Below are 13,774 nucleotides of genomic sequence, written 5' to 3' on the forward strand. Positions count from 1 at the left end.
ATATATATATATATATATATATATATATTTAAAATAAATAAATGTTTATTATTATTATTATTATTTACAAATATTATGCATTTTTTATAAATTGTCTCAGTCGAGCTGAATAAAATATCTAACGCAAAGTTTAAATGCATGGTGTCCACTCACGGTTACATCAGAGTGTTAAATATTCTTCGATATGCTTCAATACTCAATAAGTTTTGACTGCATGTTTAAGCGGACATAAATGAGACAATAAATCAGTTTTTCTCATACTGTATCATCCTCTGCTTTTAGAGGAGTAATCTTTATTCCATACAACATAGCAAAAAATTAAATTGTTACATATTTTACAAAATTGCATAATCAAATTACACATGTTCGGAGTTAAATCCATAATGTAATCCTTTCTTTTTTGCTAAAGAAAGGAAGGTCTCAAATCTATAGGTACATAAATGTGCCCAAATATATAAAAAGAAAATACTGCTGTTGCATTACAGATTTATACTAGTCCATGTGAAAACCAGAACATCAGTATGTAGGTAAAAAATAAATAATTTTGGTATGAAACTCTTTATATACATATTTACACTTGCTTCTCCACAAAAAGTATTTGGGCGTATACAGTCCCCGTGCAGTTTGTTTTGGGCTCAAGTTGTGCATATCCAGTCGAGTCTGTTTTCAGCTCAGGCTTCGGTTTCACCAGCTCCAGCTCTGCATATGTCAGACTGTCCTCCACCACCCTTGGCTTGAGGACGAGAAGAGAACAGGGCGTTTCAGATATATGAAGACTAGACTACAGTATGTGGTCAGAGGTCTGAAAAAGGCGTTTAGTATTCACTGGGGAATGTGGGGTCAGAACAACATGAAATTATAGGTATAATTTTAGGATTGTTTGGAGACAGTTGTAACTGAGTCTCAAGTAGGAACAAGCAGTTCAACTGATAAGCAGATATTTCAGATGGTCAAAGCAAGTACTTCTAAAAAATGGAACGCAAACAACGTAAACAGAGTGGAAGCATAGACATATTTATGTCCTCCGATACCCTATCAATCACACATTTAAACAAGTCTGTGTTCTATATAGAGCCTTGTCATAATAAAGCTTGTCATCATTGACCAACCAGATTACAACCGGATTTCATAACACAATGCTGGATCATAAAACATTTTCTTTTTTGCTGCTTTTCTGCATTTCTGTGATGATTTCCCTGGAAACTAATCTAATAAGAATCAAGCATGTTAAATAAATAATCACGCTTTGGAAAGCAATAATAGTAAATAAAATTATAACACCCATAAATGGAGGTAGGTATAGCAATAACTGTGGTGAACATAAAGCTCTATGAGAAAGCCACATTATTTCCCTCTTGCATGTTTCTAGTCTGTGAAAATTCAATTGAGAGGCTAAAGAAAGTGCGTTGTTAGATGCAAATATTATACAATTGTGAATAAAAAGATTACACATACAAAATTAATTATAAAAAATATATTTTTTTAAATTATAAAAGTAATTTAGCACGATATATATTTATAGGACAATTATGAAACCATATCAGCATCACTTAATCTTTTTAATGTTTTAGCATGAAAGCAAATAATCCTCTTATGGAAAATGAATTCGATAAGAGTCTGCATTCCTACCATTTTTGTATGTTGTGGCTTTAAAAGTTTGGTTCTACGTGGTTTTCTTGGTACAGGTGCTAGAAAACATAATATGAAAAAAAAATCATTATTTTGAAGGGTTCAATATTTGGAAACACTTTACAATAAGGTTCTATAGTGTAACAGCTAGTGTGAAAAGCTGTGAAATAGTTAGCATAAAATTATTTAAAGCATTTATTAACATTGGTTAATGTTGTAATTTCTACACACACTAAGTGTTCAATGAACAGTAAATAATGTATATGAATGTGAATGAACAAATGGACAAAAGCATCTGCCAGATGCATAAATGTAAATGCAATAGTTTATTTATAATTTAACATTAACCTGTATTATTAAATGCTATTAAAAAGTTAATTGTTGGTTTATGATACCTAACGCATTAACTAATGTTAATTCATTTAACCTTATTGTACAGTGTTACCCAACATTTTTGATAACACAATATGCACCCAGACAGCCATCTTTGTTTTGGTGTTTTAATGTACCTTTAGCTGGTATCTGTGGTGGTGGTAGTGGTTCAGTGACTTTTCTGAGCTGTGGTTTGTGTCGTTTCTCTTTTCTGTGCATTGCAGGAGAGGAGCTGGCCACGCTGGTTACTGTCTCTCCTGAGCTGGATATTTAAAACAGAACAATGTTAGTCTTAGAATCAATCTAAGAATAAATCAATCACATAACAGTAAAGCAGTGGTAGGCTAAATCATATTACATATAGGGTGGCCATTTCCATAACACCAAAAAGGAGGACACTTTGCGGCATTTAGTGAAGCAAGAATAATTGCATAGGACTGGTGTACTCGCAACTACAATACATTTTTGTCCATCATATCGATGGTATCATGATACAGTGATTCTGAGATAGCCTGCTCTATTCATTGCCAGACCATTTGATCTACGATATATATCTTGAAGTAGACGTATGTGTAAGAGGCAAAAAAAGTGTTTGTTCACAGTATTTGTATTTATTCAAGACAATGTGATGTCTGTTTCAAAAACTGATCACTGAGATGAACCACTTGCAAAGTGCAGTGTGCCAGAAAACATAGACTTCTGGAAATAAAAGAAATACATAAATAAACAAATAATCTGTGCCAAATCCATGAAAAGCGTATCTACTGCTTTTTGATATAAATTCGTGCTCTTTTGTCCATTCCGGATTAAAAGAGGTCTGACGTTTCAGCATGTTAACGTTATGATATGACGTAGCCAGCACGTCGTGGAGGCTTGTTTACGGTTTTAACCAATGATATATCAGATATTTATTTGACACCGCTTTCAGCCAATCATTTGTTTGACCAGAGATCTTACGGGCATTAGACGTTATGCCGCTGCTTCCCAATAAAGATTCTAGAGCTGAGTTTTTCTTTTAGCAACTTTTCAGTGCAACTCCAAAAAGGAGGACAAATGAGTGTCCGGCTTGAGGCTACGCTTGACAGGAGGCTTAAAATCCGGACTGTCCGGCCAAAATCTGGACGTATGGCCACCCTAATTACATAGGTTTACCTGTTTTCTGGGCACTTCACCAGGTAATAATTGGCTAGATGGAGACAGAACAAGCATAAACTTTAGAAAACAAATTAGACATGAAACAACAGGATCAAGAAAATAATAAAATAATAATAATACAATTTAATTTTGAAATACATTTTTGCATTGATGACATTGACTTATTAAAGTATAGTGTAAATAATTTGAATCTAGGGTAAAAAGCTCATCACCTCGTATTCTTCGTTTGTGCTGCAGGTGCTGACATGTGATAGTCATGGCAAAGACAAGCATACAGACCAGACCGATAGAGCAGATGAGCACAGCACACAGATACAAATCTAAAAAACATCAGAGCAAAATGATGTGCTGTAAACACTAAATTACAATGAGCAGAAAACAAATGAAAACATTCTCCAACAATCATACATCACTGCTACGTTATTTTTACTTTTAACAAATGTTATTAAAACTATAAATTATACCCACAATAATGTAATGTTTTTTCTTATTTATTTTGTATTTAAAATGTAGTGGATTTTGTAATAATACAATGGAAATGTTGTAAAGTGTCATAAACCAAGTAAGAATCTTTGTTCCAATAAAAGCTTGGGCAAAGCTGACCACAAAAATAAACCAAACACTGTGAGCACATTTGGTTTACACTTGGTTGAATTTGGTTTGGTCTTTCTCCACCAGAAGGGAGGAGATGTAGCACACTAGCCAAAAGCTGTCTAACACTAAACTGGGATCTAAGCCAGAACACAAAATGTGTTTCTTTATCAGTGACAGAGACCATACACCAGACTGCAATAAACAACAAGTTGCTCTATTATTACAATATTGAGGTAACAGCATACCTTCAAACATGCGCCATATGACGTCAGCTTTTCCTGTGCTTGGTATATGATGTACTGAAAACAGACATAAAATAAATTGAGACATAAAAATACAGCTGAAAGCAGCAAATAAAGGGCCAACAAAAAAAGGCATGATGAGTTATGCAAGCATGGCTGGGAGGATCAGAGGAATTGAAACAATGAATAATTAAAGACATTTTTAGATTATTTTAGTCAAAATGGCAGGAAAAATCCCAAATACAATCACTTGTATTAAATTGCTTATCACTTTTGACATAGGTGGCACTGTTACCAAATTGATGTTGTGTTTTCAGTGTGAGGAGACAATGACACATAAAGTTTGGTGTCAGTTTGCCAGAGCGTTGTAGATTCAAGACCAAAGTTGGCTGTCTGCGTTTTGCGATGGTCCGCACACTGTCCGTGTGACGTAATTTTCGTTATCAGGAGGGTCCGCAGACTCAGCGCATGTGTGAGTGACTTGAGCACTTGAAAACACAGTCTACTAGATACTACGCACACAACAAATGCGTCTTTTCTGCACTCATGACCAAAGGAATATAATTTTGCTGCGTCCCAATTCGCCTACTTATACTACGACCTACTCTTTTTGTAAAGAAAAAGTACATGCTTTTGAGTGTGTTGCAGAAAACTAGAAAAGCTTTGGGACATACTACTTCGTCATCTTTAACGGACAGCTCTGTCGCTTAGTTACGTGCATCCTGTCACTGTTTAAACTGCCCTGTCAATCATCTTGTCACAGTTAAAACCCTCCTTTCATTTAATTTCCTACCGTATCGGAGAGTTTGTAGTAGCACGTTGATCTACCAGTCATGGGTATTTCATGCAGAGACTCCCCTCATGTGTTTGAAATTTGAATATGATAATGTGTTTAAAAGTTAATGGCCAAACGTATCATTACAAAAGTTCTCAATTCTGTTGCAGATTAAATATAATGTGGATAACACTGAATAAATGTCTTTTCATCAGGTTACATACTGATAATTATTCACTCAAACCCCTTTATCTAAACTTCTCTACTTAACCGTCGGACTTGCACATCCGCCGTGTTTGTAGTTTTTTAATACGCTTTTATCCTCGTTTGTAGTTCTAATCGAATCCTCGTCCAACTCGCAATGGGTTGTGGGCAATATTAACTGTTAGAGTGTGCATGGATCTGCACTTCGAATTCTAACCGGAAATAGTAGACCATCCGGGTATCTTTGGAATACTCATTTTAACATACTACAATTTGGGACATACTAATTCTATTTTCAAATACTATTTAGGACGGATAGTATTCGAATTGGGACTCACCGTTTGAAAGGCTTGCGTGCTCAACTGCGGAAAATGAAGTATACCCAGGCCTTATCAGTCTGAGAATCAGCTTGTCGCCACACCATCAAATTTGTTGATGTGTTATTATTCGAGAACGCTTTTAATAACTTTTTGCGAGCATGGTCTGTTGATGATCTGAGCTGATTTTGGTGAAAATCAGACCAAAAGTCTAGGAGGAGTTTGAAAAAGTAGGTTTTCAAAGAAATTCAAAAAGGACAGCAAGTTTGCCCGATTATGGCATAATTGGTTCTCAGTATGACTCAAGAAATCTATCAGACCAGTTTCATTTAAATAGGCAAAATGAATCAAAAGCTATAGCATTTTTCATTATAAATTTTGACCAAGGTGGCACTGTTCTAAGTTTCGTAATGAATGATACACTAATGTGTTCATAAAACAAAGCATTTATGACAATTTCAGAAGTTATAAGCAAAAATAGACACTTTTCACATCTCCTGACCAGTAGGTGGCGCTGTGCCGAAATGCTGAATTTAGCCTAAGGTCATGCTTGTGATGACATTTGAGAGATTTGTCTCGACACTCTAAAGCATTGTGGCGACATAGCCTTGCATCCATTTTGGTGTGCTCGTTATTTGTAAACGGTTGGGTTTATCAAAAAACTTTCAATAACTTTTTTTCCAGCATGGTCTGAAGATGATCCCATTTGAGTGAAAAACAGACATACCATTTAGGATGATTTCAAAAATGTAGGTTTTTCGGAAAAATTCAAAATGGTGGACAATTTTTCATGATGGAAAATGTCGTAGGATGCAATCAAATCGTCTTGAACTTATAACATCAGATAATTGTTTTTCATTTTGTTTTTAGCCCTTACAGTTCAAAAGTTATTAGAATAAACTGAAGAAAATTATTCGGGAGAAAATGATTATATGTGATGTAAATCTGACAGATCAGATTCTCTGAATTGACTAACATGGCACAGCCCATCTCGCATTATACAACTAACATAATCATTGTAAAGGTGTTTAAAAAAAACACATTTACTTACACATATTTGACAATCAGAATATATCGGATAGCTCATAACCCAAACTGGTTTGGGTTGTTGTGGATTTTATTGTGCTTAACATTTGTATTTCAATTTTACAATCTAAGTTCAGACAAAAAAGTTCAACACAAAATATTGAAATTTATTGTTGCATATTTGGCTCAAGTCCCAAACTGGTAATTTTTTTCCAACATCTTGTATACCTTGGATATTTTTTGCAGGGTTGTGCTTGATGAGGCTTCAATATGACCAGGCAAGGACATTTAGTTTAAAAGGAAGTTGCATTAGCGGCCTCTAAAAATACTTAACCTTTGACCCTGAGAAATGTGGCTTTAATAAATCTATCACAGAAAGCTTACAAACAACTATTAATACATTCAGCATGCATTACACCAATGTTTAAATAACTTAGTTTACTATTTATTATTGTTAATATTATAGTTTACCTGGGAAACTAAAATCAGATTTTTGAGAATACATGGAAAATCATACTCTTTCTCTCTTTCTTTAATTTGTCCTCTTTCAATGCTTGCTGCATGGCATTTTTTAAACAGGTCAGGGGAAATTGCTTGCAGATGTTGAGGGCACTGTAGAGAAAATTACTTTCAAAGATAATTGTAAGATAGTTAAAACTTCAAATGAGCTCAATAAAATGTAGATGATGGAATGATGAAACGCAATAATAGGTTCTTGCTTACACTTTCTTTGTGTGACACAACAAGAAAGCAAAAAACTTGAAATTCCCTGAACATTCCCTTCGTCTGCCAATGGTCAGCCAGAAACATATTTCTGCCAATCAGAGTCAATGTTGCTGTGTTGGGCAGGTTAAGATGCTAAAGAAATGGAATGGAAGGATAAATCAATCCACAAATGGCTTTCTCTGTATATTAAGCAAGGATAAAGTATTTTAACATTAAAATTGAACACTGTTACATTTTCTTAATTACTAGAGCAGTGAAAGGCACAAGAGCAGAGCTCTAGAGAAACCTTTCTAGAGACTCCATCCACACCAGGTATACGGTTACACATCTGATCTGCATTTTCCTTCAAGTCAAAACCGTTCTATAAAACCCCTGCTAAACTGAAGGGTTCAGCACATTTTCAGATCTACAGAAACACTGTGCAATAACACTCGAGAACAAAGTGCACAATACATCTGAAGTCAAACGGGTGGGGAACAGCACATGTTTGAGTACCGCTTTTGTTTTGGAAAAGCATTAAGTCATTTGCTGGCCGACCCTGTGGCTGTAGGGATAGTTGAAGTGGTTAACCCTGCTCTGTGGTCCTGCTTTGGTCTATGTTTATGGGGTATCTCAGCTAGTTGACATTGTTTTGTTGTACAAGACAAATTCCCTGGTTTAACTCAACCTACGACCGCCATTTCCTTCCTTATTGCCTCTTGCTTGTTTACTCTTTCGCTTGTTTTTTTCTTGTATTTTTGTGTTTCAGAGTGCTTATATCCCTCAAACCCACATCTTTATATCAGTGTAATATATGCCTGTGTATTTCTTCAAATAAATCATCAGCAAAACATGTTTTTTCTCTTTTCAAAACAAACTGCTTGTATATACTGCAATTTCACAGACTTATAGAATTTTGGATTTAGCTTAAAACATCAATTATACAAAGAAAACTATTCAAAGAAAAATGCAATGGATATTCATAGCCAATAATGAAGCATACTAAACGTATACAAAGAACGGTAAATGGTACAAAGAACTGAGCTAAATTAGTAAATTATGACATAGTTTTCAATTTTTGGATTAAACATTTCTTTATTCTCATGTCATTCCAAACCCATATGACTTTCTATCTTCAGTAGAACATAAAAAAAGAAATATGACTTGTGCACTATATTCCAAGTCTTCTGAAACCTGTAATAGCTTTATGCGAGGAACAGATTGAAATGTAATTTCTTATACAATGAAAATCTTTACATCTGCCATAGTTCTCACCAGCTGGGTTTCCATCTAAACGTGAAGCAAATCTTTTCAAAGTTCACAAAAAAAACAAACAAAATAAATGCAAATTAGGTGCGTTTCCATCAAGTTGCTCGAGCGGTTGACGGTGGTATTGGTAACCTAGTAACCAGCAGTAAATAAAGCACCATATGTACATGTATGTTGTGTTAATGTACACTACATTCGTGAGCAATGTCTGATTTGTGAAAGCATCATTCTTTTGATTTGGATCTTTTCAAATGACTCGATTCCGTTTACAAAATCTTGATTAAAAAACGGTGAGGATTATACGTGAAAAACGTATATTTTAGTCTATTGATCACACAAAGGTATTTCAGAAGATTTATTTACTTTTATAAAATGTTGCTGAATGATGTTTGCATGTTTTTTTTTTAAAGTTTAGTACATTCTTCAGAACATCTTTTGTGTTCTATCGAAGTAATAAAGTCATATGGCAGGCATTAAGTCAAAAATGACTAAATGTTTATTTTTAAGTGAACTGTCCCTTTAAGTGCAAACAAATACTTCTTTGTTCTCATTATTGTTGCTTGAATCAGGCAATTGCGTTTATCAGGCAGATGATTAATCCAGTGGACGCTGAGGCATTGGGGACCTCTTGCTGTCCGAACACCATAGGAAAACTCCTAATGCAGCCAGAGTAAATGTTTTCAGTTGCATCCTTGCCAAGCCTCCTCGCTCTGTCCCCACAGTGTGTCCAGGTTGCTCTCGTTAACAGCCTCATGGTCTGTTTGTGTTGGCCCAGAACACATTTATAGTGGAAATGATGTATATATGTGGAAGGTGGAACCCTGAGACTTACAATCACACCGAAGCTAGCATGTAAGAAAAGGCTACAACGTGAGAAATGGGAACGTTTACACCTCATTTTCTTGTTGCTTATTTGAAGATTTTATGGACCATTCTAAAACTATTTGGATTTGGGCTTTGAACCATTGACATGGAGTAATGTCACTGTGAATCTGATATAGTCACTCTTTTGTGATGTTGTGAAAAGACAGACCATCCCCTCTGTAAAAGAGGTTTACAAATAGCTAACAATGAACGTTGTCGCTAATTGTGGAATTGGAATTGACCCTGTGCTGGGTGAACTGAAGGATTAGTGAACTGGAGGAAACAGCTGTTGTGTGGTTAGCCCTGACCGTGGCAAGACATCACTCTTCCACCACATCCAACTCAGCCACTGTGTTCGCTGGCACTAGTGACTAGGCTCTGAATTGAACGGTTAGTTTTAAACTCTGATACTCCAGATTGCTTACTTTACTTGCATACAAAGCTTTGGCATTGTGCAATTTTTCTAACCATGCATAATCTGTATGCGCACCTCGCACATGCGCCTTGCTTTTTTTGTTGTTGCACTAATTAGTTTGTCCAAATGGAGGAGGTGGTCCAACAACAATAAACTACAGAAAACACAACAACAACAAATGCCCACGTTGACAAAAAAGCAAATAGAGTTTAAAAAAGGAGCATATGTATCGGCCATAACTAGATAAACTAGGCTAGATGGCACAAAAATTCAGCTCACTTTTCTTAACAACCGCTTTTGAAGCACGTGGACATTTGACTGATCCTTGACGCGATCGCAGACAGCAACGTCAAGTTGATTATGCGCTAATTTGATCTAATATTTCATGTTTTTTTGTAGATTTATATAGCAGATGAGAATGTATAAAATTACTGACTATATTTTGAGACAAAGGTCTTGTTAATGTTTTGTTCAAGGTAATTAAAGCAACAGTTTTTCAATTACGGAAGAATATGTCAAAGTACGGTATTTGGGTTAAAAAGTGCCCCTGTGGCTAAAAGCACAATTAACACGACAATAGCTGGCTGACTTTTCCATTTGTTGATATGACATGTTAGATTCAGATGAATATCATAACCAAGTTGGGTGTCTACCTTAGAGATAATCGCCATATTTATAATTAAACCATCATATTAAAATATGTTAATCATATCATGTAATAAAATATATTTATTTGTTACTACGGTAAAGCTATACTAGTACAATAGTACTTTGCTAAAGTTATTGTTTGGGAAGTATTAACCCTCCTATTATCTTCAATGTTTAACGTCTAGATACACAATTGACATAATTTCTTTTGCTTCAGATTGAATTAATGACTTTTCCTAATTTAATGGGGACAACTCTGTAAACATAAAATGAGCATGATGATATTTTTCCAATGTCCAGTACACATTTTGTAGCATGTGTTCTTTGGGGTCAATTTGACCCCAGGCTCTTTTAGCTGTATAAAACACACATTTGTTTTGGTTTTTTTTTTTTTAGGTCACTATAACATGCTATAATTTTATATATTCAATATAATATTCAAACAACTTCCCTCTGTTTTAGGGCTCTAACCTTACCTAACCTAACCTAACATAACCATACCTGTAGTATTGTAAGAACCACTAGTAGTTAATGTTATTATGGTACTGCTCCCCACTTTAACAACCGGGTAAACATAGTGCTGCTAATGTCTTCAAAATGGTTCCAGGGCCCACCAGATATGCTTTCAGTCATAAATGACCTGATAAATAAATAAACCTTTGTAACCAAAAAAAAAAAAAAAAATCATATTCTGGATGTTTAAATTGCTGGGGTCAAATTGACCCCAGTGGGTAAAAATGTTACCAGATTTGAGGGTAACAGGAGGGTTAACTTAGACATTATTAATTTAGCTTTTTACAATTATTTGTATCAATACTTTGTGCCTTTTACCTCATGTGTGGGGTAAAAGGCCCACCTTGCCACCTGATGCATTTATAAGATTTTTAAACAAAACACTTTTATGATTTTTTTCCCCCACACAAAATCTGTTGCTCCATCAATGTTCAATAAAAACATATTTTTTGTATGCAACAAAAACAGAGCTACAAAGTTAGCTTGATAAAAATGTTAAAATGGCAGACGTCAACTACCAAAACACATTTCAAATGTGAGTTCAATGTGTGATTAATGATTCAATATTTGTATAATATGCGTAATATGTATATATAAAAAAAAGAAAAAAATTGGTGCTTGGACTCAGGTTAGCTAACCACCGCACCAAACGAGAGAATGCACATTTGATAAGTGAACTGAAAAAGTTGCTTTATACACTTTATATACAATCAAACCAACATTTATTCAGACACCTTCAACATTTACTCACATTATTTAAGTTAATTCACTATAGTTTAGAAAATGGTAATAAAATATGACAAGAACTTAAGTTAAACTATGTCAGAACAAATTAATCTTGATAATGTCAGATAACTTTGATAGAAAGGTATGTAATGGATTACAACCAGTCAGCTGTTAGCAATTAAAGAAAAAAACACTTGGTCAGGTCAAAGTTTATGAATAGTTTTGGTCCCAAATTTGTATTAATTTTACTGGTAGTCCACTGTATGAAGAATTGTTGTGTATAATATATCACAGTTTATTACTTTATTTTGCTATCCTCACTTACAAAAATGAACTATAGTGTCCTGTACCTATTAGTAAAAAAAATACCTGGTGTCTGAATAATCTTTGATTTGACTATATATATATATATATAACTTGCATAAATATATACTATATAGCTGAGTACATGTGTATTTTACATAATTTAAGACACAGCTCAAAAAATCCTTAAGTTACCTCGTAATTCCATGCTCCCTGTTCCATTCGACGAGGCCCTCCACTTGTTTCTGTGCTTCCGTATTTCCTGCACTTTACAGGTGTAGTTGCCCCCGTCCTCCAGGGACACATTCAGGATCAGTAGACGGTAGATCTGTCCGTCCATTTCTTCCCACAGGTGGAACTTTGTCTGGGGAAAGTGCTTGCTGTAGTTGCCGTAATACTTGGCTTTCTTCATGCCCATTCTGACCAGGAGGTGCTCGTCTTCAGGAGTGGGGAAATAGAGCCAACGAAGCACCAAAACACTGCTGCTTCTCTTCCTCTGAGACACTAAGCAAGACAAAGTGATGTTGTCTCCTTCCATACACATGCTGACTGGCCCAGGGGTGACGGACACATTTAAAGCACCACTCAGCTCTGGGAAAAGAATTAAAAAAATTATGTTTCTCTGTAATGCTGCTAATGTATTATATTAAATAGAGCATGTTTGATTCTGTGATATTGACTTAAATCAATAGAAAGTAATTCCTAATTTAAATGTGCATACAGAGAAATAGATTTGAATCATAAAAAGAAAAAAATAAACATTTAGATTTAAGCTTCATTGGTGATGTCTCCTATTCTGGCCCAAATCCATGACCCCTATAAAGGATGTAAAATATCTGAATGCATCTGGGCTCAATATGCTCTGCCAAACAGAAACTACAGGTGGAAAACATTTGTCTGCCTTCTTGAACTAGAGGATAGAGCAGGGAACACGACAACAAGATTGTATCCAGCTGTTAAAAGCATATGTCGTGTTTATGTTGTGTCCCAATTACTCGAGACCCTCAGGGGTCAACCGGGGCTCTGTTTTCAATGCCAAAACCACATCACAAGAGAAATTTGGACAAACAAAAAGCCCCCACAATAATAATGCTGAATAAAATCTTGACCATGAAGATGTTTTAAGTAGTTGCTTACTGTTCAAAACAATGCAGTTTGCAATATTCACTGGAGAAAAATACACAAATCTAGAGTAAAATTAGGTCAAAGAGTTTTATAAGTTTTGTTTACTTTTTTTAAATTACATTTTTAGCATGCAAAATAGATTTATGCAAATAAAGACTGCAGTTACTGTACATGTGTGACAACCGTGAAGCAGTTGTCTCAGAAATCTCACCCCCTGAAAGCTATTTTGCAAGTTTCGTCATTGCATAAAAGGCCAACATAAACACACATCCTTACCTCCAATAAAAGCCCTAGTCAGGAGAACTATCGCAACAGCGGAGAGCTTCATTTTGCAGACCCGCAGGCTCCATAAACCCAACTAAACGTCAAGAAAAGAAAGGAGTCCCAGGGATTTTTTCTCCTTTTCTTTCTCTTTCTCCCTCTCACTGTGTGTGTGTAATCTGAAACAGTGCGTGCTCTGTTCCCAGTTAGAAACACCCCTCTTTCCCAGTCTTTCTTTTTTCACCCGCATTCATTTTCTTTCTCTATCCTGAAATCACTCCCCCTGCCAGGGAAGAGTACGTAGGAAATGTCATTTCCTGAGAGAACCTTTGGAAGCAGCACAAATTTTCAGCTGGACATACAGCGTACGAAAGTAGGAGCAGCGGCCAGGTCTTAGTGGGGTTTACGAATTCAGCTTAGACAATGAGTGAAGACAGTGGCTTGTCTCACACTCACTTTTTAGAAAGTCCAAAACCCCAATTTATATAAATATTGTGACAGTGGTAAAAATTTGGTTTACTGTTATTCACAATATATTTAAAAAAAATTAAGCAGAAAATAAGTTTAAAGGAATAGTTCACCCCAAATTTTTAATTAATGTTGATCCACTCGTATTGACTTTCTTCTGTTA

At 35.3% G+C, this 13,774-nt stretch overlaps 1 protein-coding gene across 1 annotated transcript; it reads right to left on the reverse strand.

Moving 5' to 3' along the window:
• Positions 1–246: 246 nt before the first annotated feature.
• vstm4a (V-set and transmembrane domain containing 4a) lies at positions 247–13,568 on the reverse strand. The gene is made up of 8 exons (XM_079841944.1): positions 13,159–13,568; positions 11,953–12,348; positions 3,996–4,049; positions 3,369–3,476; positions 3,154–3,187; positions 2,139–2,263; positions 1,630–1,688; positions 247–733 (listed from the first exon to the last, which is right to left on the reverse strand). Exons 1-8 carry the CDS (start codon positions 13,208–13,210, stop codon positions 572–574), a joined length of 990 nt encoding a protein of 329 aa, XP_079698070.1. The 5' UTR covers positions 13,211–13,568; the 3' UTR covers positions 247–571.
• Positions 13,569–13,774: the final 206 nt, after the last annotated feature.

Source organism: Gobio gobio (assembly GCF_949357685.1).
Source record: "Gobio gobio genome assembly, chromosome: 18".
Lineage (NCBI taxonomy): Eukaryota > Metazoa > Chordata > Actinopteri > Cypriniformes > Gobionidae > Gobio > Gobio gobio.